This window comes from Coregonus clupeaformis, chromosome 3 (genome assembly GCF_020615455.1).
Source record: "Coregonus clupeaformis isolate EN_2021a chromosome 3, ASM2061545v1, whole genome shotgun sequence".
Classification (NCBI taxonomy): domain Eukaryota; kingdom Metazoa; phylum Chordata; class Actinopteri; order Salmoniformes; family Salmonidae; genus Coregonus; species Coregonus clupeaformis.
The window spans coordinates 28,451,713-28,476,065 of NC_059194.1; the positions used below are offsets into that span (position 1 = coordinate 28,451,713).

General features: G+C 42.9%; 4 protein-coding genes across 18 annotated transcripts in view; all 4 read left to right on the forward strand.

Annotated features, from left to right (window-relative positions):
* The window catches only part of LOC121543644 (protocadherin alpha-C2), a 37,565-nt gene extending 32,704 nt beyond the window's left edge, over positions 1-4,861 (forward strand). For 7 of the 13 annotated variants that reach the window (XM_041853783.2, XM_041853774.2, XM_041853752.2 and 4 more), the window contains exons 2-3: positions 1,745-1,780; positions 3,186-4,861. In XM_041853783.2, coding sequence (XP_041709717.1) covers positions 1,745-1,756 — 12 coding nt within the window. In that variant the 3' untranslated portion in view covers positions 1,757-1,780; positions 3,186-4,861. The remainder of the gene's footprint in view (positions 1-1,744; positions 1,781-3,185) is intronic. The other 6 variants (XM_041853714.2, XM_041853705.2, XM_041853683.2 and 3 more) reach the window with 1 other exon arrangement.
* Positions 4,862-12,474: 7,613 nt separating this feature from the next.
* LOC121543687 (protocadherin alpha-C2) overlaps positions 12,475-24,353 on the forward strand; it is a 180,698-nt gene continuing 168,819 nt past the window's right edge. For 2 of the 3 annotated variants that reach the window (XM_041853835.2, XM_041853964.2), the window contains exon 1: positions 21,591-24,106. In XM_041853835.2, coding sequence (XP_041709769.1) covers positions 21,743-24,106 — 2,364 coding nt within the window. In that variant the 5' untranslated portion in view covers positions 21,591-21,742. Of the gene's footprint in view, positions 14,979-21,590; positions 24,107-24,353 lie in introns of those variants that run through there. The other variant, XM_041853865.2, reaches the window with a different exon arrangement.
* LOC123481686 (protocadherin alpha-13-like) lies at positions 15,449-18,003 on the forward strand. Its single transcript, XM_045206418.1, has one exon. It carries the CDS (start codon positions 15,610-15,612, stop codon positions 18,001-18,003), a length of 2,394 nt encoding a protein of 797 aa, XP_045062353.1. The 5' UTR covers positions 15,449-15,609.
* On the forward strand, positions 18,646-21,190 carry LOC121537842 (protocadherin alpha-3-like). Its single transcript, XM_041845449.2, has one exon. It carries the CDS (start codon positions 18,803-18,805, stop codon positions 21,188-21,190), a length of 2,388 nt encoding a protein of 795 aa, XP_041701383.1. The 5' UTR covers positions 18,646-18,802.

Here is a 24,353-nt window from a genome sequence, read left to right on the forward strand (position 1 = left end):
AAATTGCTCTTTGCTTAAAAGCTATTTTTGTTTATTTCTGACCATTTTAACTTAATTTCAAACAATTACAGTAAGGTACTTAATTGTTACCCAGAAATGTTTTGATATTGAGATAAAAATGGCTGCATTGGACCTTTTAAGACTACAAAGACGGCATCATGAATAACACAAATATAACACTTTAGTGAAAAGTTTATTTCTGAGAAGAAGCAATGATGATTTCATATTACATTTTTCGACATCAGAAACCTGGCAAATTACAACCCCAAAAAAAGTAAGATAAAAAAAAAAAAGTTTGCCGTCACAAAAACTATTAAAAATAAAGAAAGTCACAAACTCTCCCGTTTACATTACAGAAACTATTCACAGAAACGTATCGCATACTGTTTACCCAGATATACAGTATATAGAAAGTATCAGATGCAGAGATGGCAGGTGTAACATTTCCACTTTCCACCACATTACCAGTCTAAAAATAGGTCACCTTCTGGTGTTGCCAGTTAATCCTTATGACAGGCCTAGTTCCTTTCTCTCTGAAATGCATTCACCTGGTATTCATTCATATCACTTCCCTCTAGCATCTCAGTAAACAGCTGCAGCACCTGCTGTGAATAAAACCTTCTAATTTGGTCTGACAGGTTGAGTGGTGTGTTGCTGTGTGGCGTGTGGTCTATATTTCACTTCACTGACTGTGCCTGCATACTGCAGTCATTTAGAGGTATACTGCAGCCGTTTTTCGAGGTAACACAGTGATGAAGATTACACAGTGCCAGAAGCAATTCTATTTATGTATGGTCTTCTAGAATATGGGGAGACAGAAACCCCTTGAGCTTTCAAAACAGACCAGATATGGTTTTACATTAGATTCACATTAGATTAGTCTATTATTAACCTAGAGGCATCCGCTCATCATTGACATCAAAGGTTTTTATCTAATGTTCTATCTGCTTATTGACTTCCTTTCATCAAATATATTCAACTGCAGCTGTAAATGCATTCGAATAAACCCCTCTCTCTCCCACAGTGAGCCCAGTCAAGCTGAAGGCCTAGCTTTGTGTAAAGCTTTTCAATGCGGCCACTCCCCCTCTATGCTGCAGAGGTTATCTCTCCTCCTCTTGCATCTCTCAGTAAGGGAAGGAGAGCAGGAGGAGGTCTGCAGTAAGAGATGGGTCAGGGTTGTAGTCAGCTTGTTTTGCTGTGCAGCTCTCTCTCTATACCTAATAATGTGCACTGCCAGTTCTCAAAAGCCAGTGGCCATGGCCTTTCTACACGTTCTGCAAGATCTGTTCTCATGTTATTATACATTTGCGCACTCATTCCAATTATAACACATGTTTTCCTTGATCAAGGCTAGTTCTTGTAAAAAGGTAAGTTTGGCAGAATAAGTGATTGTGTGCGCTCTTGTGTGTGAGGGTGACTGTGTTTGTGTGTGTATGGATTGCTGAAACTGTCATTTTCCTAACTAACTAATGTTATCCTTTTCAGACTGCCATGCAATTTTTCCTGTTATGGTGTTTTGTCTGTTTTATCTTAAGCATCTTCTGTTTTGGGCTATATTATTCAAAGTGCAGATTGTTTCGCAGACTTATAAGATACTCTCTTTAGTAGAAATGCAATGATTAATACGAAAAAAGTGAGAGTATAGCCATAGGCCAAAACCATGCATACAGAAAGGATTCCTCTTCTTGTGTTCTGCAATGTCTTGACCATTGAAATGATTCTTTCTTTTCTCCCTGTTCTTAAGTACCCTAAGTGAGGGAAGTCCACTCTGCAGTTGGAGGTATGCAGGAGTCTCACTCACCCGCCCCGGAACCCCTTATTGAATTACCTTACAAAATTATGTATTTTCGTTTTTGTGTCTTTTTTTTGTTTTCGGTGGAACTCCAGTTCTCTTGTCGTTTCTTTGTTCCTCTTAGAGGACGTGCTGTGGTTTTGATGACAAACATCACTTGGCCGAGTCGATACCAAACCCCTGCCCTCCTGCCCTGTTCCCCATGGCTTAATCCACAATTAAAAAGCACCAGATTGAGGCTGGCCTGCACCGACCTTTTGTCCCTTTTAACAGATCCTCATCCCAAAACTAGCCATTGCTGCCCATATTAGACTCTCACCCTCAAGGCCTATTGAGCCTGTCTCAGCTCTAGAAATGCTACTGTTATGATGCTGATGTCTAGGTCCTGCTGACCTAGTTTCCTAACTCTACAGTACATTTGGTCTTTCTCCTCTGCCAGAACAGTGACTTTTGGACGGTTTCCTGTCAGGGAAACAAACTAATGGCATTGATTGACCTCAGAGGACATCAGACAGAGACAGAGTAATAATCATAATGCTGCTGATAATAATAATCTGTGATCTATTTGGCAGAAGCTCTGGCTTTAGTTGTAATCCAGATTAAAGAGGGGGATAGATGAAGGTATGTCCTCTCTCCTGCGATTGCCTTTCGTTTTTTGGGCACACACCTGTCTGTCCCACCTGACTGCAGCCAGTCACTGAGCCCTAAGCCCAGCACCTGGACCTAATGAAAAACGTAAACATGTCCTGCTTACACTTACCCACAACTATGGACTCCCTTGACTGATGCATTTTACAGTATCCTACCAGACCCTCCCTGAAACCACCACAGAAGCTTTCTAACCAGGCTGTCATACATTTTTACATGTAGCAGAACTATACATCTAATAGGTTTTCACACAGTCCTCTGCATGTGATATTAATATGTGTTCATCTCCTTCAGTCCCATCACTAAAGCAGACCAGGCACATACTCTACTGCATCTCAGACTGTTAGTTTGGTGGATTGGACTGTAGTGTTTTTGGTGTGATTGATTGATTGTTTGATTGTTTGACTGACTGTTGTTGAGTTCACAACACAATGATCCTTGTGAATTCCTGTTTACTGGGATGTGATGTGTGACCTAATTCTTCGTGCAGAGGGACGGGAAATGAAACTAATCACCCAGTTACTTAGCAACCACTCTCTCGCTCCCTCATAATCTTGGAGCATGGTATTCATGAATAGCCCCCCCCACCACCACCACCACATGTCCCACTCTGTCGTTCTGCCTGATGCCCTGTCTGACTGACAGACCTCGGCTGCATGAGACATGTCAGAGTTTGGCCAATCATAAGGCTGTGAATGTCCCAGATCCCTCCCACTTTTGTATAATTCTCTCCTCTCATTCGCAGGGGTCGACCACCACCGGCAGCAGTTCCTCGTAAGGCTCCATCCCCATTGGTCCACTGAAGTGACATCAGGAGGAATCCCTGTCCACTGAAGAAAGGAACCCCCATCCTTACCCTACTCAGCCCCCAACCCTAAACGCCCAGCCCCTCAGTGACACTCCAACTGCACCCCCTTGGCCCCACAATAACTGTACCCCAAGGACCTAAAGGACACTATCGTGACCCCCTGCCCCCCCGTCCCCCGTCCCCCCTGTCCCCTAGCCATGCCCCAAACTCTCTTTAAGCACACGCTAGCCCCAATCAACTTCAACGTCTTTCAATGTCCATTCAACACGCATGATTCTGCATGGCTGTGGCCCATCACTGAGGGCCCTTCATATTTCAACTAACCACACTCAAGAGAAAAGACACTAGAGACACAGAATGCACAAGGAGAGGTACCACTGGACATACAAAAGGAGTTAAAAACAGCCACTATGAAGTAACAGAGATGGACATGGGAATGTGGAATTGCCTTCAAAGACAGTACCCCATCTCAGAAAAATAAAAATCTTGGATGTTATGCTTTTATTTAAGTATTTCTTCTTGTTCTGTCAGAGCATAGGTGTAGAAATGTATAATCAAACAAACAAAACATGAAAAGAAATATGTCAGATAGCTAAATAGCTACAGAGGATAAACAGTATAGGACAAAAGGGAATTAGTATTGTGTGATGTAATGTGATGTAATAGTAGGAAATGTAGTTGTTTTCTGTAGTATACAAAGACCTTGTGCTATATGTGAGTGAGAGACTCTTTAGAATAGTTTTATCAACCAATTTATCAAACAAGAAAGAGTGAGGCCTTCTTTATCAATACTGTATATGTATGAAGACTTAATTTGCATGGAGATTTCAATCTAAGTACTTTGTAAGGAATAGTGTTGGATTTGGTCCGGATATTCTGAGTGACTCACAGTGTCTACCAAGGTCTCACTCTCCAATCACTGTTTATTCACTGTTTTTTAAATATTTTTTTTTTCATAACAGTATCATAACAAAGAATACTATTAGCCTCCATGATGACTTCGCAATGGTAAAGACCCTTATGAAATCACAAACACTTCTGGTCTGGAGGAGGGGTCAAAGGTCATGGACCTATGCTCTCCCCCTAACCAGGCAGGAAGAGGTGAAGCAAGAGGGTTTACTCCGCCCAAAATCTGTCCACGTTAAGCAGATTAATTATTAAGCAAGTGAGGAGTTTTTGTATGGGGGGCAATGAGAGAGTGTCGAAATTTAGTCAAGATAAAAATGTATTGCTATTTTGATACGCAAGGCTTATTAGACATTTCGTAATGCTTAGATTGTTATGAGTGTATTGATGTAAGTGTGATGCACGTGACATCCCGGCAACTTTGAAAAAAAAGCACACTTTACATTCCTTTTTATTTCTTATTTTTTCCAACTTTGTACATAATGTGACTGCTAAACAAAATGAGACGCCAATATTTAAAATGTTATTACTACAGTAACTACTATTATTGCTGCTTTAAGTTATGATCAAGGCAAGCATATAATACGTGCTTTGTGTAGCCTATAGTATCTATTGATGGTGCAATATGTAATCATTCTTTTTATGTATTGTACTGTATGCTATTGTGATTTGTTCTATATAATACCATTACATCCATTATTAATTTCCTCTTTGCTCTGTGAATTACTGGTTATTTTAGCTTTCCAAGGTGGGCCCACTCATCCTCAGCACATAAAAGATATCCCTAACCACTGATACAAGGTCAGATATTTTTCAGCGCTCTAATTGTTAAACAAGGTTAGTAGGGTATCCGATGATGCTAGATCTGTGGTTTAGGGGCAACTTCTACAGTAGGCTAAGTCTAGATCAGCTGATCAGTTCATGTTCCACAGCAGTTCATTGGTTGACATGCTAGCTACTGTAGCTTCTATAGCTACAGCTACTGTACTCAATTCGATTTTTGATGTAGCTGCTCATGATCAAGTTCTACCAGAGAAAAGCTTCATAGTCGAACTGATCATGTGATTTTTTTTATTTATTTTTTACCTGGTTGTGCCCGCGGTGGAAGTGGGTGATCCGTAAAACAGAAGCAAAAACATAAAAGTAATAGGCCGGAAACAAGTAATTTTAAGTGAGAGACTATGAATCTCATTGGTTAATGTCATTGGTGGATATTGAAGGTGTGTAAAGTCATGAAAAACTCACTGGTATTGTAACTGTAGAACTTCTGTAACCCTCATTAAATATGGTTTATGCACACAATAAGTTGAAAAGTGAAAGATATCTGCTGGCTATTAACTTAGTAATTAATTGAACTGTGAGTTCGGCCATATGAGGAGAACAACATGTTTTTACTGCAAAGGTAAGCAATAACGTTGTTTAATTCGGCCTACAGTGACCAATTCAATGTTGTTTTGAATCGTAAATTAGCTAAACTCAGCGCAGAGAATATGAGGGAGTTCTATTAATAATAATATGCCATTTAGCAGACACTTTTATCCAAAGCGACTTACAGTCATGCGTGCATACATTTTTGTGTATGGGTGGTCCCGGGGATCGAACCCACTACCTTGGCGTTACAAGCGCCGTGCTCTACCAAGTTGAGCTACAGAGGACCACCTGAGCCGCTGTGCACCAGTCGATGTCCCGTGACGTGAACGGGCAAAAGCGATGAAGGAGGAGCGCCCTTCTCAAATCGAACAGTAATCTGCACTGCTCACCGATGTTGTCAACAAGGCAGAATCGTGCATGCATCGTCCAGAAACATACATCTCTTTCCCATGTGAAAACACAGAATCCTACTCATTACTCCACGTGCAAAAATGTTTAGCTTAGGCTACGTCTCTTTTGTTTTGAGCCGACTTCCGCCGTGGGCTTTGAACGGGGCAACTGGCTCACGCCCACGAGGCAGCCCGGTTCCATAACGAATACAATCGCTTTTCACCGGTACAAACTCCTACCACCTGGGTAACCCGGGACAGATACTTGAATCCCTAAACTGTCAACAATGCATGCATGGTGATGTTTGCCATGCTTTGAGAAGGCCAGGCCTATTTATGCTAAAAGCTAAACGAGTGGTTAGCTAGCTTGCTATTTATTTTATTTATGTCTATTCTGCTATTCACCACATAGTGGCAGGGTAGATTTAGAGTGAGAGAGACAGGTCATGACCATACAGTATGTGACCCTGTCTTTGACTCCTCTCTAAGATGGCCAGAGTGGCCCTGATGCTGCTTGCATTGGTGCTGTGTAGGCCTGATGTTAATACTATTATGGTCATGCAGATGGAAAAAGAGAGAGGTGTGTGTGATTCTGTGTGTGTTACTGTCCTACACGGCCAATAGCAACAACACAGAGAGGGTAGCTACATAGCAGACTGCTGTGAGTAGGACATCTCGTCCCCTTGACTGTGTGGTATAGAGACATCTGTGGTTCAGTTAGATAATCAGCACTGTGATTTAGATTGAATGCATGTCTCCTCCTCACAGGCCACTGGCCTGCTGCTGGTTTAAGGTGCTGACTGAGGAGGACATAGCTTTATGTAGGGCACTTACACACTGCTTATGAAACACCCAATTATTAATGTCAGAAAAAGAAACCTGCCTGTGGGAGGAACGGAACGGTCACGGCTATTTTTAACTAAACCTTCTTTTCTCAGACAGGATAGGACAGAGCTGTTCTTTCCTTCTTTTTAGTCTTAGAGATGCCACTGATATAGGTGTGTGTGTGCGCGCGTGCATGTGTGTGTGTCTGTTTCCGTGTTTGAGTTTTCACAGACACCAGAGTGATTTAGCAGCAGCCAGGCTGATGAGTAAGAGTATCAAGCTGATTCTGTTGGATCTAATGACTCTTAATGCCCAGTTAGCGTAGCGATGGCAGCATGCTAGCCAAGCTGCTCTCCCCTGACTGCTGAGGCCATGGTCTCTGTTTCAGCCTTAATTAAAACATCACATCTGGGGCCCGCCTTGAGGAAAGCTAATTGTACTGTGAGTGCTCCAGCTGTTAGCATCTCTGTGCGTTGTAATTGCTGTTCTACATGTGAGGAAAACAAGCAAACAAATGAAACAACAGGAACCTGTTAACCTGTATCTTTTTGCTCTACAGTAGAAATGCAATGTTATCAGTGGAATGAAATCGTGATCTTTTTATGTGGAAGGCCTATATAATAAGCTATAATTACATAATTGTGCTGCAATAGTGACCTGCATAATAATAAGCCATTTAGCAGACGCTTTTATCCAAAGCGACTTACAGTCATGCGTGCATACATTTTTGTGTATGGGTGGTCCCGGGGATCGAACCCACTACCTTGGCGTTACAAGCGCCGTGCTCTACCAGCTGAGCTACAGAGGACCATGTTCAAACGCTAAGATAAGATGAGTGCAAAGGGCTTACAGATAATGTAAAGGGAAAGATCATGAAAAAGTTTTGTTCACAGAGGATATTTAAATTAATAATAATAATATGCCATTTAGCAGACGCTTTTATCCAAAGCGACTTACAGTCATGTGTGCATACATTTTTATGTATGGGTGGTCCCGGGGATTGAACCCACTACCCTAGCGTTACAAGCGCCATGCTCTACCAATTGAGCTACAGAGGACCACATATTTACCGCAAGCTGAACTATATTAGCCCGAACTCTAGCAAAGCCAATTACACTAAAGCTTGTGCTCCTGTGTTGTGTTTTTGAACAATGACATGGTATCATGGTACTGTGTATTTGGTTTTCCATATGCACTTGATTGGTGTTAATAGAACTCATTCCTCTGTGTCAACCAACAGGATGTCTCTCTAAGGTCAAAGGGCATGTGGTTATGTGATTGGCAGAAAACTCAGTGTTTTCTGGGTTATAGAGAGTCTTGAGTGACAGAATCATTTGATGACCTGGTTTATATTCTCCTGCTGCTGCCTTTGTTTGCATGGGTTTCTACTTTTGGTTGAAGTGCATTTGCGTGTATTTGGGCACATGTGTGTCTAGTTGTGTGTGTGTCTAGGTGTTTGTGTGTCTAAGTGTGTGTGTGTGTGTGTGTTTGGGTGGACAGGGATGGCGCCGAGATGAGATCATTCCTACAGAGAGATGAGGTCATGCGTGACCTATAGGACAGACTGGACAGAGCATGAGCCACTTTGCTTTTTCTATTGCTTATTTTTAAAACAAAAAATGTGATGTTACTACAAAATGTCCTGATAAATCATTTATCTGTGTCTGGATGTTCTGCTTGTAAAGTGTGAATAAAAGCTATAAAAGGAGCTGGTTTTGAGTTGGTGTTAACTGGTGCAATGTGAATGAGTGGCTTGAATTGGTGTTAACTGGTGCAATGTGAATGAGTGGCTTGAGTTGGTGTTAACTGGTGCAATGTGAATGAGTGGCTTGAGTTGGTGTTAACTGGTGCAATGTGAATGAGTGGCTTGAGTTGGTGTTAACTGGTGCGATGTGAATGGCTTGAGAAGGTTGGCACTTAGCGATGTGTTCCACAGTATTCCGTCTCCCTCCTCCTGACCCAGATGGATGCTCCCATGCTGCCTGTGCTGCCTATATATCGCTACACTGCTGCTGTGTTGCTGTGAGCCTCTAACACGCTAACAACACGCTAACAACACGCTAACAACACGCTAACAACACGCTAACAACATGCTAACAACATGCTAACAACATGCTAATAACACACTAACAACACACAGGCAGCAGCAGAGATCACAGGCTAACTGCAGAATGCCTCACTGTGAGCTTCTCTCCTCTCTCTATATGTGTGGTTCTCCTCTTACTCCCCCAAATTAGATTGTAATCCTTCATACACTATATATACAAAAGTATGTGGACAACCCTTCAAATTAGGGGATTCGGCTATTTCAGCCACACTCGTTGCTGACAGGTGTATACAATCGAGCACACAGCCATGCAATCTCCATAGACAAACATTGGCAGTAGAATGGCCTTACTGAAGAGCTCAGTGACTTTCAACGTGGCACCGTCATAGGACGCCACCTTTCCAACAAGTTAGTTTGTCAAATTTCTGCCCTGCTAGAGCTGCCCGGTCAACTGTAAGTGCTGTTATTCTGAAGTGGAAATGTCTAGGAGCAACAACGGCTCAACTGCGAAGTGGTAGGCCACACAAGCTCACAGAACGGGACCGCCGAGTGCTGAAGCGTGTAGCACGTAAAAATCGTCTGTCCTCGGTTGCAACACTCACTACCGAGTTCCAAACTGCCTCTGGAAGCAACGTCAGCACAAGATCTGTTTGTCGGGAGCTTCATGAAATGGGTTTCCGTGGCCGAGCAGCCACACACAAGCCTGAGTGATGAATCACGCTTCACCATCTGGCAGTCCGACGGACAAATCTGGGTTTGTCGGATGCCAGGAGAACGCTACCTGCCCGAATGCATAGTGCCAACTGTAAAGTTTGGTGGAGGAGGAATAATGGTGTGGGGCTGTTTTTCATGGTTTGGGCTAGGCTTCTTAGTTGCAGTGAAGGGCAATCTTAATGCTACAGCATACAATGACATTCTAGATGATTCTGTGCTTCCAACTTTGTGGCAACAGTTTGGGGAAGGCCCTTTCCTGTCTCAGCATGAAAATGCCTCCGTGCACAAAGTAAGGTCCATACAGAAATGGTTTGTCGAAATCGGTATGGAAGAACGTGACTGGCCTGCACAGAGCCCTAACCTCATCCCCATCGAACACCTTTGGGATGAATTTGAACGCCGACAGTGAGCCAGGCCTAATCACCCAACATCAGTGCCTGACCTCACTAATGCTCTTTTGGCTGAATGGAAGCAAGTCCCCGCAGCAATATTTCAACATCTAGTGGAGAGCCTTTCCAGAAGAGTGGAGGCTTTTATAGCAGCAAAGGGGGGACCAACTCCATATTAATGCCCATGATTTTGGAATGAGATATTCGATGAGCAGGTGTCCACATACTTTTGGTCATGTAGAAAGGCTCTCCACTGGGTGTCTCCTGAGTGGCGCAGTGGTCTAAGGCACTGCATCGCAGTGCTAACTGTGCCACTAGAGATCCTGGTTCGTATCCAGGCTCTGTCGCAGCCGGCCGCGACTGGGAGACTCATGGGCGGCGCACAATTGGTCCAGGGTAGGGGAGGGAATGGCCGGCAGGGATGTAGCTCAGTTGATAGAGCATGGCGTTTGCAACGCCAGGGTTGTGGGTTCGATTCCCACGGGGGGCCAGTATAAAAAATAAAAAAATAAAAAAAATAAAAAATATGTATTCACTAACTGTAAGTCGCTCTGGATAAGAGCGTCTGCTAAATGACTTAAATGTAAATGTAGTGTAATTTAAGGCCTCTTCAAGCACACCAAACACTACTCAATATCCTTGCACTGTATCCTCTGTGACATCATCACACTGCAGGCCCACGCTGCCTCTGTATCTGCCTCCTGATTGCCACATATGAGCCTTCACACACAGGGGAGGGCTTGATGCTTAGGCATATCGAGTGACAGAGGGGGAAGTGAAGGTGGGGTAGTGCAGGATAGAATCACAAGGCCCAGAATGGTGCGTTATGGGGATTTATGGTAAGTCTTTGGTAGATTGGGAAGGTTGTGTATGGTTTTAGTTTCATACATGATTACCAAGGCCATCATACATTTAGGGCTATACTGTGCTGAAACCTTGCATTGAGTTACACAAGGACATATTTATCTTCCCTTGGCCAAACAATACCGGGGATTCATTCTCCCTGTATCCAGGCAACGGCAGTATGTCTCTTAATGTGCAACATCTAAGCGGAGAGGAGGGGGGATATAAGAGGGTGGGCAATTGAGGAATATTTTGCACAAACCTTGTAACAAAAATGAGGACAAATTAGGATAAGCGGGAAAATAAAACATACCCGAAGATTTCATTCTACAGCAGGCATTGCCTCTTCATCCCTCTCCCTTTATCTTTCTCCACCCGGGCCTGCTTTCTTTCAGCACCGTGGACAGCGACCTGCCTCGCGGAGCTCAGTTGCCAAGGCAACGCGCTGCAGGAGCTGGTGGTGTACTTTGAAGCAGCCTGTAATTTGATATTCTGACAAGCCGCTCAGCTCGTGATGCAGTATCCGGGTAACGCATACATCATCTGCAGAGCTTTCATTGCAGTGATTTAACATTTAAATGCAGCAGTGTTGTTGAAAATAAGGATTCAATCGTTAATAACTGGCCGTTTCAGAATAGCAGAATACACGTCTTTGCAGTACGAAATGGCAGTGTTGGAGAGAGAGGGACAGAATAGAGGATAATAGAGGAGCTAGAGAGATGCAGACACCAGTGTTTGTGTGTGTGTGTGTGGAGTGTGTGTGTGTCTGTGTGTGTGTGGAGGGGGGTCTGTACATAACTATTATGTTGGTCATTCTGTCCGTGAATTTGGGTTGTTCAGACTGTTATGGTCTTGTCAGCATTTACTGTTCGGCCATGCAGCCAGTTACCATACTATCACACATGTGACGGGCAAGAAGTCATTCAATTGGCTCTGCTGAACCTACCACTCTCAGCCATAGGGTGCCGCTGTTTACCGTTGTAATAGCGGAACATGACAGGTGGTGCTAATAGTCCTATGTAGACCTACACGACACAAACCTAGGGAAGTTAAGTGACATGAAAGTGATTTCATTGTAATATTGTGACGCACTGACTATATTACTTGTCATATCACATTTAGATGTTATTTAGGCTATTATTTGAATAGAGGATGTAACCATTTTAAGAACAGTGACTGACTTCTTAAAGTCGTGGTATAAAGAGGCTACCCCCTAATCAAAGTATAACAACTTACAATACTTTATATTGTAAGAAGTGATACAATTAGGTTGATCTGTAATGGAAAGCTTGTTCGATTCAATTCTAAAGTACTCTCCAAGCCAGGGCATGCGATCCATGACATGCGTCATGAAATCAGTGAAGGCGTTAGCCGATACTCTTTGGTGTATTTTAATAATGACTCATTCCACACAATAAAGACTTTTAAACTTTCAAACCCACACGAGTGCCTGGACTTTGTTTTTTTTATGCCACTTAGTAGGCTACCCATTTGTGGATATAATTTTTCCTTTTGCTTTTCAATTACTATTCCCCTCCAAGAGCACCTGTGGTTGTTTTGGAATACCTGAAGCTTTTACTTCATAATATGTTGGCCTACAGGTTATTGAACATTCAGAACCACAAGGTGCCCAGACGCATGGTGGCGCTTTTACATCATAAGCGCAAAATGTAGGCGCGTAATAACACCATTCTTGAAGGGGTGAGGCATTCAGTAGCCGCAAAGACACAGAAGCATTAAGACCGATGTTAAATAGCACTATTAAATGGCTAAACGATGGAAATAACAAACAATTATAGTGGGATCCTCTGAAACGAAAAGAATTTGTGTGATTTAAGATCTTGGCAGTTCTGCGTTAGGCCTATAGTTTTTCTGCCAAACAATGGCGATGCAAAACAGAAAAAGACGGTGGCTAAGCGGATGGGCATTTTGTAATTTTGCTCTTCTTTTTCTTCATTTGAAAGGAATCTCCGCGCAGATACGATACTCCATTCAAGAGGAATTAAAAGTAGGAACGGCAGTTGGGAATATAGCTAAAGATCTGGGATTCGACACCTCGAGACTAGCGGACCGGAATCTTCGCATCGTGTCTGGAACAAAGCAAGAGCTCTTCCAGGTAAACCAGAGAGATGGCGCTTTGCTAGTGAACCACAGAGTAGACCGAGAGGAACTGTGCGTAAAATCCACGCCGTGTTTCATCAACTTGAAAGCGGTGATAGAGAATCCGCTAGAAATGCACCAAGTCACAGTCGAGATAATGGATGTAAATGATAACTCCCCTACCTTTCCAGATGAAACATATAACTTAGAGATACTAGAGTCTGCTACCACAGGAGCCCGACTCCAGTTGGAAGGAGCTCACGACCCAGATATTGGCGTATATTCTTTGCAATCTTATAAATTAAGCCAGAATCAATATTTTCGAGTAGAAATTGAGGACTTTGGTGAGGATGGCAAAATTCCGTTTTTGATTTTACAAAGACCTTTGGATAGGGAACACATAGCCCAATATGATTTGATGTTAACGGCCTTAGATGGAGGCAAGCCACCGAAATCGGGAACTCTTAATGTTACAGTTAATGTGTCTGATGTAAACGACAATACTCCTGTGTGTGATAAGCAGAAATATACCGTAACAGTTAAAGAAAACGTACCTAAGGGTACATTTCTATTGCGAGTTAACGCCTCTGATTCGGATGAAGGCGTGAATGGCGAGGTGGAATATTCATTGCGAAGTAAATTCAGAGGTATGGCTGCTGAGCCATTTGAGTTGGACAGCAAAACAGGGGAGCTAAAGGTGAAGGGAGGCCTTGATTTCGAGGAGAAGCAGGTGTATGAGATGAAGATATTGGCCGCGGACAAGGGAGCAGTATCTCTCTCCACACACTGCAACGTGCTCGTCAGAGTGGAAGACGTGAATGACAACAGGCCTGAGATTGACGTCACCTCTCTGTCTAGCCGGATACCAGAGGACGCAACTCCCGGAACCGTGGTGGCTCTGATGGGGATGACCGACCTGGACTCCGGTGTAAACGGACAGGTAGTCTGTTCTTTACCGAAGGATTTACCGTTTGTTCTGAAGCCCTCTCTTGATGGAAATTTCTATTCGTTAGTCACCAATGATTACCTTGATAAAGAGTCGGTGCCTCTTTATGATATTACAATCACGGCTAAAGACTTAGGAATCCCTCCTCTGTCGTCAACTAAAGTAATTCAAGTGGAGGTAGTAGATGTTAATGATAATAGTCCACTATTCACTGAAAACCCATATACATTTTATGTAGTTGAAAACAATAAGCCTGGTATGCCCATTTTCTCAGTAAGCGCGTCTGATGTTGATGAAGGTGAAAATGCAGCAATTTTATATTCACTGGACCGTGGGAGCACTGGACAAAGCGTGACATCCTTCCTAAACATAAATGAAGGCAACGGTACCATTTACGCACTAAAGAGCTTTGACTTTGAAACCCTCAAAACGTTCCAGTTTCACATCATTGCCAAAGACTCTGGAACTCCGTCACTAAGCAGCAACGTCACAGTGAACGTGTTCATTCTGGATCAGAATGACAACACTCCAGTGATATTGTATCCAGTCAGCGCTAACGGTTCCGCTGAAGGTGTGGAGGAGATTCCCCGCAATGTGAACGCAGGCCATTTGGTGACTAAAGTGAGAGCCTATGACGCTGATATAGGATATAACGGCTGGTTATTATTTTCACTGCAGGAAGTTACTGACCACAGTCTCTTTGCTTTGGACCGCTATACAGGACAGATAAGGACACTTCGGTCATTCACAGAGACAGACGAGGCTGAGCATAAACTGGTCATACTGGTAAAAGACAATGGGAACGTTTCACTTTCAGCAACAGCTACTGTGATTCTCAACGTTGTGGAGCCCAAAGAGGCTTTTGCAGCTTCAGATGTTACAAGTTCAGTAAAAGACGAGGAGGAGAACAGCATTACATTTTATCTGATCATTACTTTGGGGTCAGTTTCAACGCTTTTTCTCATCAGTATCATCGTGTTGATTGTAATGCAGTGCTCCAAACCCACAGACTATTCATCCAAGTATTTACAAGATGTGAATTACGACGGGACACTGTGCCACAGCATCCAGTACAGATCCGGAGACAAAAGGTACATGTTAGTTGGACCCAGAATGAGTATAGGTTCTGCTATAGTCCCGGGCATCAATGGGAATACTCTTGTGGTTCCCTCAGAACAAAGGAGGAGAGCTTCTGGAGAGGTAAGAGCTGTATCTAAACCTTTACACCACATAATATATGCATTACCATGTTTTGTCCGTGGCTAACGCAAACTCTTTGCAGCAGCGGTTGCTTTCCATGGAGCTGAACTACCAGCTCACCGATTAGTTTAGCTGGTGAGAGCATTATACTGCTAGGCTAACTACTGTACCTCAGGTTTATTATATGTTCTTCTGCTGTAGTCCTTCAATTCAGTCTCTATCTCTTCTACTCACATCTACTCACCTTCATCTTGATATTACACCTTCTTATAGCTAATTTACAGTAGTTGGTGTATTTGTTTGTTTGGATGCAAAACGTACATTGATAACAACTCTCTCGGAGCCTATGTAGTTGTTGTGGATACCAGAATCCTGGACCACGTGGTGTCAGTGTAACACAAGGAGACTGGTGCTTTGTAGATTAAGCCCTTCCCATCTCTGGTCTGTTTTGTTCCACACATACAGAGAGAGTGGTGCGGACATCAAAACAAGACGTCCTAAGACAGAGAGAATAGTCTTCTATTTTGGTTGCTGAAGCATTGAACTCAGTATGGATAATTACGAATTGGCCATCTGATCATTAGGATTGTATTTTTTCATTGAGCATTGTGTTTAATTTGTCTATTTAACGATGGGAGACGGAGGACAAAGAAGCAGATGGGAGTACTGGTGGGTTGCTCTGCGTTTCTCTTTGCTGCTGTGCTTCGGGGAGCAGGTTTCAGCACAGATAAGATACTCTATTCCAGAGGAGGTGAAAGAGGGATCCGTTGTTGGAAATGTTGCTAAGGATTTGGGTCTTGACGTCAGTACTTTGGTGGAGAGACGGTTTCGTATCGTTTCTGGATCTGGATCTGAGGAGGCTCTTTTCCAGGTAAATCAGAACAATGGCGTCTTGTATGTTCATAAGAATATCGACAGAGAAGGGATTTGTAACAGCAAGGTTGCTTGCGTGATAGACCTGAAAATCGTCGTTGAAAATCCTCTTGAAGTCCACTATGTAGGTTTAGAGATAACGGACGTAAATGACCACTCGCCCAGTTTTTCTGAGAAAAATCTACATATAGAGATAGCCGAAAATAGACCTCCAGGAGCTCGATTTGAACTCCAGCCTGCGCGTGATTTGGACGTAGGAATTAATTCTATAGGTTCCTATAAATTAAATCAAAACGAACATTTCGATTTAGAGCTGAGAGACAGTGGGGAAGGGGATAAAATCCCGTTTTTAGTTCTACAGAAAGCCTTGGACAGGGAACAGAAGACCAAACATTTATTACTATTGACAGCATTTGATGGGGGGAATCCGCCTAGATCAGGTACTCTGAACATAACTGTCACAGTCCTTGACTTAAATGATAATCAGCCTGTATGTAGTCAGGACGTCTATTCAGTTACATTACAAGAAAATTCGGATATCGGTAGATTTGTAGTTAGAATTAATGCAACCGATGCAGACCATGGGTCAAATGGCGTGATTGAATATACTCTCGGTAGAAATTTAAAGCGGAGAGTACATGACATTTTCCAGTTGGATAGCATTACTGGGGAAATTAAGGTGAAAGGCCCGGTAGATTTTGAAGAAAATGAGGTGTACAGCATAAATGTACAGGCGTCTGATAAGGGCCAGCCTCCACTGACAGCTGATTGCAGAGTTATTGTAAAGATACAAGACGTGAACGACAACAGACCACAAATTGAGGTTACATCACTATCTAACACAGTGTCTGAAGATTCTAAACCTGGAACTGTTATATCGCTCATCAGTGTGATAGATCAAGACTCTGGTATTAACGGAAAAGTTATTTCCAGTATATCTGAAAACGTGCCATTTGAGTTAAAACCTTCATATAAGGATAACGTGTATTCTATAGTCACAAAGGGACGTTTAGACAGAGAACTCGTGTCCCATTATGACATCACAATAACAGCCACTGACTGTGGCCAGCCTCCTCTGTCCACATTCAAAACTCTGAGCGTCCAGATATCAGATGTGAACGATAACCGTCCAGAATTCTCCCAAAACCCCTTTGAGCTGTACTTAGTGGAAAATAACGCCCGTGGTGCTTCCATATTCTCTGTAAGCGCTTCTGATAAAGACATGAATGAAAATGCTGCGATTTCATATCACATAGTTAGAGGAGAAGGGACACAGAATGATATGGCATCTTTTCTGAATATAAATTCTGATAATGGCCATATTTCTGCGCTAAAGAGCTTTGACTTTGAAATCCTCAAAACATTCCAATTCCAAGTTGTAGCTACAGACTCTGGAACTCCATCACTAAGCACTAACGTCACAGTGAACGTGTTCATTCTGGATCAGAACGACAACGCTCCAGTGATCTTGTATCCAGTCAGCGCTAATGGTTCCGCTGAAGGAGTGGAGGAGATTTCCCGCACTGTGAACGCAGGCCATTTGGTGACTAAAGTGAGAGCCTATGACGCTGATATAGGATATAACGGCTGGTTATTATTTTCACTGCAGGAAGTTACTGACCACGGTCTCTTTACTTTGGACCGATATACAGGACAGATACGGACACTTCGGTCATTCACAGAGACAGACGAGGCTGAGCATAAACTGGTCATACTGGTAAAAGACAATGGGAACGTTTCACTCTCAGCAACAGCTACTGTGATTATCAACGTCGTGGAGCCCAAAGAGGCTTTTGCGGCTTCTGATGTTAAAAGCGCAGTGAAAGACGAGGAGGAGAACAGAACTACATTTTATTTGATAATTACTTTGGGGTCAGTTTCAGCGCTTTTTCTCATCAGTATCATCGTGTTGATTGTAATGCAGTGCTCCAAACCCACAGAATATTCATCCAAGTATTTACAAGATGCGAATTACGACGGGACACTGTGCCACAGCATCCAGTACAGATCTGGAGACAAACGGTACATGTTAGTTGGACCCAGAATGAGTATAGGTTCTACTATTGTCCCGGGCAGCAATGGAAATACTCTAGTGCTACCCGAACACAGGAGTAGAGCTTCTGGAGAGGTAAGAACTGTTTCCAAGCATTAAACTTCGAAAGCATGTTGCTGGTTATTTGAATGTATTTATCGTGCGTAATGGAATGTGTGACGGATGATGAAGCGGTTGCTGTCGACCGTGGTGGTGCTGAATTCATTCTTAATCTCTTGCGTTTGTTTTTGTTTTATATATGCATGAGATATGATGACCTCTCTCAAATAGGTGAATAGTCATAAACCAGGTCCAAACAAGACTCATTAGTGTAATTCCCCTGTCTACAAAACTGATTGTCTGTGCGTAATGGAGAAATGAACTCATTCATGCGGTTTCTGTCCACTCTCCTGGTGCTGATTTACAAAGTTCATTGTTTTTCCTTGCAATCGAGGTATTTACTATGTCAGTATTTTACATCTGTAGTCCTCACATCCATTTATTCATAATCATTTTCCTTTTAATCCCACTCAACCTTTACATATACCACGCCTGTAACTATAATATGGTGCTGGTACATTTGCTGATGCTAATACAGGAAGGTACAATCATTCTAGAGCCGTGTGTACTCGTGGCAAGCAGTAGCTCGGTCCGCATGGTGTCAGTGTCACACAAGGAGACTGACTGACTGTCTGGTGTTTTGTATATTAGGCCTTGCCCCTCTCTGGGATGTTTTGTCCCCAAATGCAGAGAGAGCGGTGAGGACATCAGAACAGGACGTGCTATGATAGTCAGAGAATAATTGTATTATTTTTCTGTGCTGCAACATTGCATTCGTTATGGATCATTATGAATTGGTCATCTGATCATTAGGATTGTATTTTTTCATTGAGGATTGTGTTTACGTTTCTTTCTAACGATGGGAGATGGAAGACAAAGGCGTAGATGGGAGTACTGGTGGGTTGCTCTGCGTTTCTCGCTTCTGCTGTGCTTCGGGGAGCAGGTTTCAGCACAGATAAGGTACTCTATTCCAGAGGAGGTGAAAGAGGGATCCGTTGTTGGAAATGTTGCTAAGGATTTGGGTCTTGACGTTAGTACTTTGGTGGAGAGACGGTTTCGTATCGTTTCTGGATCTAAGGACGCTCTTTTTCAGATAAATCAGAACAATGGCGTCTTGTACGTTCATAAGAATATCGACAGAGAGGAGGTCTGTGATGGCAATAGCGCCTGCTTGATTAACCTGAAAATGGTTGTTGAAAACCCCTTAGAAATTCATTATGTAGGTGTCGAAATCACCGATGTCAATGATCACTCTCCTATTTTTCCTGGAAAGGAGCAGTATTTGGAAATAGCGGAACAAACCATGCTAGGGACGCGCTTCCAAATCCAGGCTGCACGGGATCCAGATATAGCGTTAAACTCTGTCCGTTTGTATAAATTAAGTCAGAACGATCATTTTGAAATTGAGATTAGAGACGATGAAGACAAAATACCTTTCTTAGTCTTGAAAAAAGCGTTGGACAGGGAACTCAAAACCAAACACAGATTACTTGTTACTGCAGTTGATGGAGGTAGTCCACAAAGATCAGGGACTGTCAACGTCACTATTAATGTGCTTGATTCGAATGATAACCGTCCGGTTTGTAGTCAAGACACCTATTCAGTGAGGCTACGGGAAAATGCCGCACTTGGTACTCTGGTTGCTAGGGTAAATGCCACTGATCTAGATGAGGGTTCAAACGGTGAGTTGGAGTATACTTTAGGCAGAAACCTAAAGCGTAAAGTATATGATATTTTTGAACTGGATAGCTTAACTGGAGAAATTAAAGTTAAAGGTGAGGTGGACTTCGAGGACACAGCAGTTTATAAACTAGATGTACAGGCTTCAGACAAAGGACAACCTCCTTTAACTGTGGAATGCAGAGCAATTATAAAGATAATTGATGTTAATGATAACCAACCAGAAGTAGAGGTGACATCACTGTCCAATGTGGTTTCAGAAGATTCAAAACCAGGAACTGTTGTTTCTCTCATTAGTGTGACGGATAAAGACTCAGGTATTAATGGTAAAGTTTTGTGTAGTATCTCCAACGATGTACCGTTTGAGTTAAAACCGTCATATGAAGATAATATGTATTCTTTAGTAACCAAACAGCGTTTAGATCGAGAGCTAGTGTCTGGTTATGACATCACAATAACAGCCACTGACTGTGGTCAGCCTCCTCTGTCCACATTCAAAACTCTGAGCATCCAGATATCAGATGTGAACGATAACAGTCCAGAATTCTCCCAAAACCCCCTTGAGCTGTACTTAGTGGAAAATAACGCCCCTGGTGCATCCATATTCTCTGTACGCGCCACTGATGAAGACTTAAATGAAAATGCTGCGATTTCATATCACATAGTTAGAGGTGAAGGGACACAGAATGATATGGCATCATTCCTTAATATCAATTCTGATAATGGAGATATTGCCGCGCTAAAAAGCTTTGATTTCGAAACCCTCAAATCGTTCAAATTCCAAGTTGTAGCTACAGACTCTGGTACTCCGTCTCTAAGCAGAAACGTCACAATAAACGTTTTCATTTTGGATCAGAACGACAACGCTCCAGTGATCTTGTATCCAGTCAGCGCTAACGGTTCCGCTGAAGGTGTGGAGGAGATTCCCCGCAATGTGAATGCAGGCCATTTGGTGACTAAAGTGAGAGCCTATGACGCTGATATAGGATATAACGGCTGGTTATTATTTTCACTGCAAGAAGTTACTGACCACGGTCTCTTTGCTTTGGACCGCTATACGGGACAGATAAGGACACTTCGGTCATTCACAGAGACAGACGAGGCTGAACATAAACTGGTCATACTGGTAAAAGACAATGGGAACGTTTCACTTTCAGCAACAGCTACTGTGAAGATCAACGTTGTAGAGCCCAAAGAGGCTTTTGCAGCTTCAGATGTTAAAAGCCCAGTGAAAGACGAGGAAGCGAATTTCGTTACATTTTATTTGATCATTACTTTGGGGTCAGTTTCAGCGCTTTTTCTCATCAGTATCATCGTGTTGATTGTAATGCAGTGCTCCAAACCTACAGACTATTCCTCCAAGTATTTACAAGATGTGAATTATGACGGGACACTGTGCCACAGCATCCAGTACAGATCCGGAGATAAACGGTACATGTTAGTTGGACCCAGAATGAGTACAGGTTCTACTATTGTCCCGGGCAGCAATGGGAATACTCTAGTGTTACCCGAACACAGAAGAGCTTCTGGAGAGGTAAGAACTGGTTCTAAGCATTTCAACAGTTAATATGTCCTGTATGTAAGCATCTTGTTGGTCATTTGATAATTAAATTTTTTCTCGGTTCATTGGATTGTCTTTACCGTGTGTAATAGAAATCAGGTTGTTGGTGCGGTCGCTGTCCACTTCGGTGGTGCTGAAATACCAGCTCACTTGCTGCATGTATCTTCGCTTAAGTGTGTAAGTCCATCTCCATCTCTCGCTCCTTTTTTTAAATGTTCTCATTCCTTGACTGCTACTACATAGTTATGGCAAGGAGAAAACAGACAATAACTCCAAGTTCATATGGTTATGAATACCGAATAACGAACCTCAGGGTGTCAGTGTAATACTAGGATATTGTTTGTAGGTTAGGCCCTGCCCCTCTCTGTGCTGTTTTGTTCCACACATACGATAGCGGTGAGGACATACGAGCAGGACGTGTTCTGTTGGACAGAGAATTATTATCTTTGTTTTCTGTGCTGAAAGATTGGATTCAGTATGGATCATAACGAGTTGGTCACCTAATCAGTAGGATTGTATTTTTTTCATTGAGGATCCTGTTTTGTTGCGTGTTTAAGGATGGGAGATGGAAGACAAAGGCGTAGACGGGAGTACTGGTGGGTTGCTCTGCGTTTCTCTTTGCTGCTGTGCTTCGGGGAGCAGGTTTCAGCACAGATAAGGTACTCTATTCCAGAGGAGGTGAAAGAGGGATCCGTTGTTGGAAATGTTGCTAAGGATTTGGGTCTTGACGTCAGTACTTTGATTGAGAGGCGGTTTCGGATCGTTTCTGGATCTGAGGACGCTATTTTCCAGGTAAATCAGAACAATGGCGTCTTGTATGTTCATAAGAATATCGACAGAGAGGAGCTCTGTGATGGCAATAGCGCCTGCTTGATAAACCTGAAACTCGTTGTTGAAAACCCCTTAGAAGTCCATTATGTAGGTTTAGAGATAACGGATATAAATGACCATTCACCCAGCTTCTCAGAGAAAGATATACATTTAAAAATAGCAGAAAATAAACTTCCAGGTGCTCGTTTTGAACTCCAGACTGCGCGTGATTTGGATTCAGGAATTAATTCTATACGTATTTATAAATTAAATCAAAACGAACATTTTGATTTAGAGCTGAGAGATAGTGGGGAAGGGTATACAATCCCCCTTTTAGTCTTACAGAAAGCCTTAGATAGAGAGCAGAAGACTGAACATGTATTACTATTGACAGCACTGGATGGGGGGAATCCGCCTAGATCAGGTACTGTGAACATTACTGTCACAGTTCTTGATACAAATGATAATCAACCAGTCTGTAGCCAAGACGTTTACTCAGTGACATTACAGGAAAATTCTGATATAGGTAGAACTATACTTACGATTAACGCGACTGATGCAGACTATGGATCAAATGGAGAAGTTGAATATACTCTCGGTAGGAATTTAAAGCGGCGAGTTCATGAAATCTTCCAATTAGTTAGCGTTACTGGAGAAATTCGAGTTAAAGGCCCAGTAGATTTCGAGGAAAATGAGGTGTACAGGTTAAATATAGAGGCGTCTGATAAAGGCCAGCCTCCACTGACTGTTGATTGTCGAGTAATCATAAAGATAATTGATGTTAACGATAATATACCAGATATTGATGTAACATCCCTCTCAAATACAGTGCCTGAAGACACAAAACCAGGAACTGTTATTTCTCTTATTAGTGTAACAGACAAAGACGCAGGTATCAACGGCAAAGTGATATGTAGTATATCAGAAGATGTGCCATTTGAATTGAAACCTTCCTTTCAGGATAATGTATATTCTATAGTCACAAAGGGGCGCTTAGATCGAGAACTCGTGTCCCATTATGACATCACAATAACAGCCACTGACTGTGGTCAGCCTCCTCTGTCCACATTCAAAACTCTGAGCGTCCAGATATCAGATGTAAACGATAACACACCAGAATTCTCCCAAACCCCCCTTGAGCTGTACTTACTGGAAAATAACGCCCCTGGTGCATCCATATTCTCTGTAAGCGCCTTTGATAAAGACTTGAATGAAAATGCTGTTATTTCATATCACATTGTAAGAGGAGAAGGGACACAGAATGATATGGCATCTTTTCTGAACATCGATTCTGATAATGGAGATATTTCCGCGCTAAAAAGCTTTGACTTTGAAACCCTCAAAAAATTCAAATTCCAAGTTGTAGCTACAGACTCTGGAACTCCGTCACTAAGCAGCAGCGTCACAGTGAACGTGTTCATTCTGGATCAAAACGACAATGCTCCAGTGATCTTGTATCCAGTCAGTGCTAACGGTTCCGCTGAAGGTGTGGAGGAGATTCCCCGTAATGTGAACGCAGGCCATTTGGTGACTAAAGTGAGGGCCTATGATGCTGATATAGGATATAACGGCTGGTTATTATTTTCACTGCAGGAAGTTACTGACCACAGTCTCTTTGCTTTGGACCGCTATACGGGACAGATAAGGACACTTCGGTCATTCACAGAGACAGACGAGTCTGAGCATAAACTCGTCATACTGGTAAAAGACAATGGGAACGTTTCACTCTCAGCAACAGCTACTGTGATTATCAACGCGGTGGAGTCAAAAGAGGCTTTTGCAGCTTCTGATGTTAAAAGCTCAGTAAAAGACGAGGAGGAGAACAGCGTTACATTTTATTTGATCATTACTTTGGGGTCAGTTTCAGCGCTTTTTCTCATCAGTATAATCGTGTTGATTGTAATGCAGTGCTCCAAACCCACAGACTATTCATCCAAGTATGTACAAGATGCAAATTACGACGGGACACTGTGCCACAGCATCCAGTACAGATCTGGAGACAAACGGTACATGTTAGTTGGACCCAGAATGAGTATAGGTTCTACTCTTGTCCCGGGCAGCAATGGGAATACTCTAATGCTACCCGAACAGAGAAGGAGAGCTTCTGGAGAGGTAAGAGCTGTTTCTATGCATTTAAGTCTGAATGATTATAGATCGTGCTTAACTCCTGAGTGGCGCAGTGGTCTAAGGCACTGCATCGCAGTGCTAACTGTGCCACTAGAGATCCTGGTTCGAATCCAGGCTCTGTCGCAGCCGGCCGCGACCGGGAGACTCATGGGCGGCGCACAATTGGCCCAGCGTCGTCCAGGGTAGGGGAGGGAATCGCCGGCAGGGATGTAGCTCAGTTGATAGAGCATGG

Excerpts from the sequence above, each read along its gene's own strand:
- LOC123481686 (XM_045206418.1), top strand. The coding sequence starts at position 15,610 with ATGGGAGACGGAGGACAAAGAAGCAGATGGGAGTACTGGTGGGTTGCT.
- LOC121537842 (XM_041845449.2), top strand. The coding sequence starts at position 18,803 with ATGGGAGATGGAAGACAAAGGCGTAGATGGGAGTACTGGTGGGTTGCT.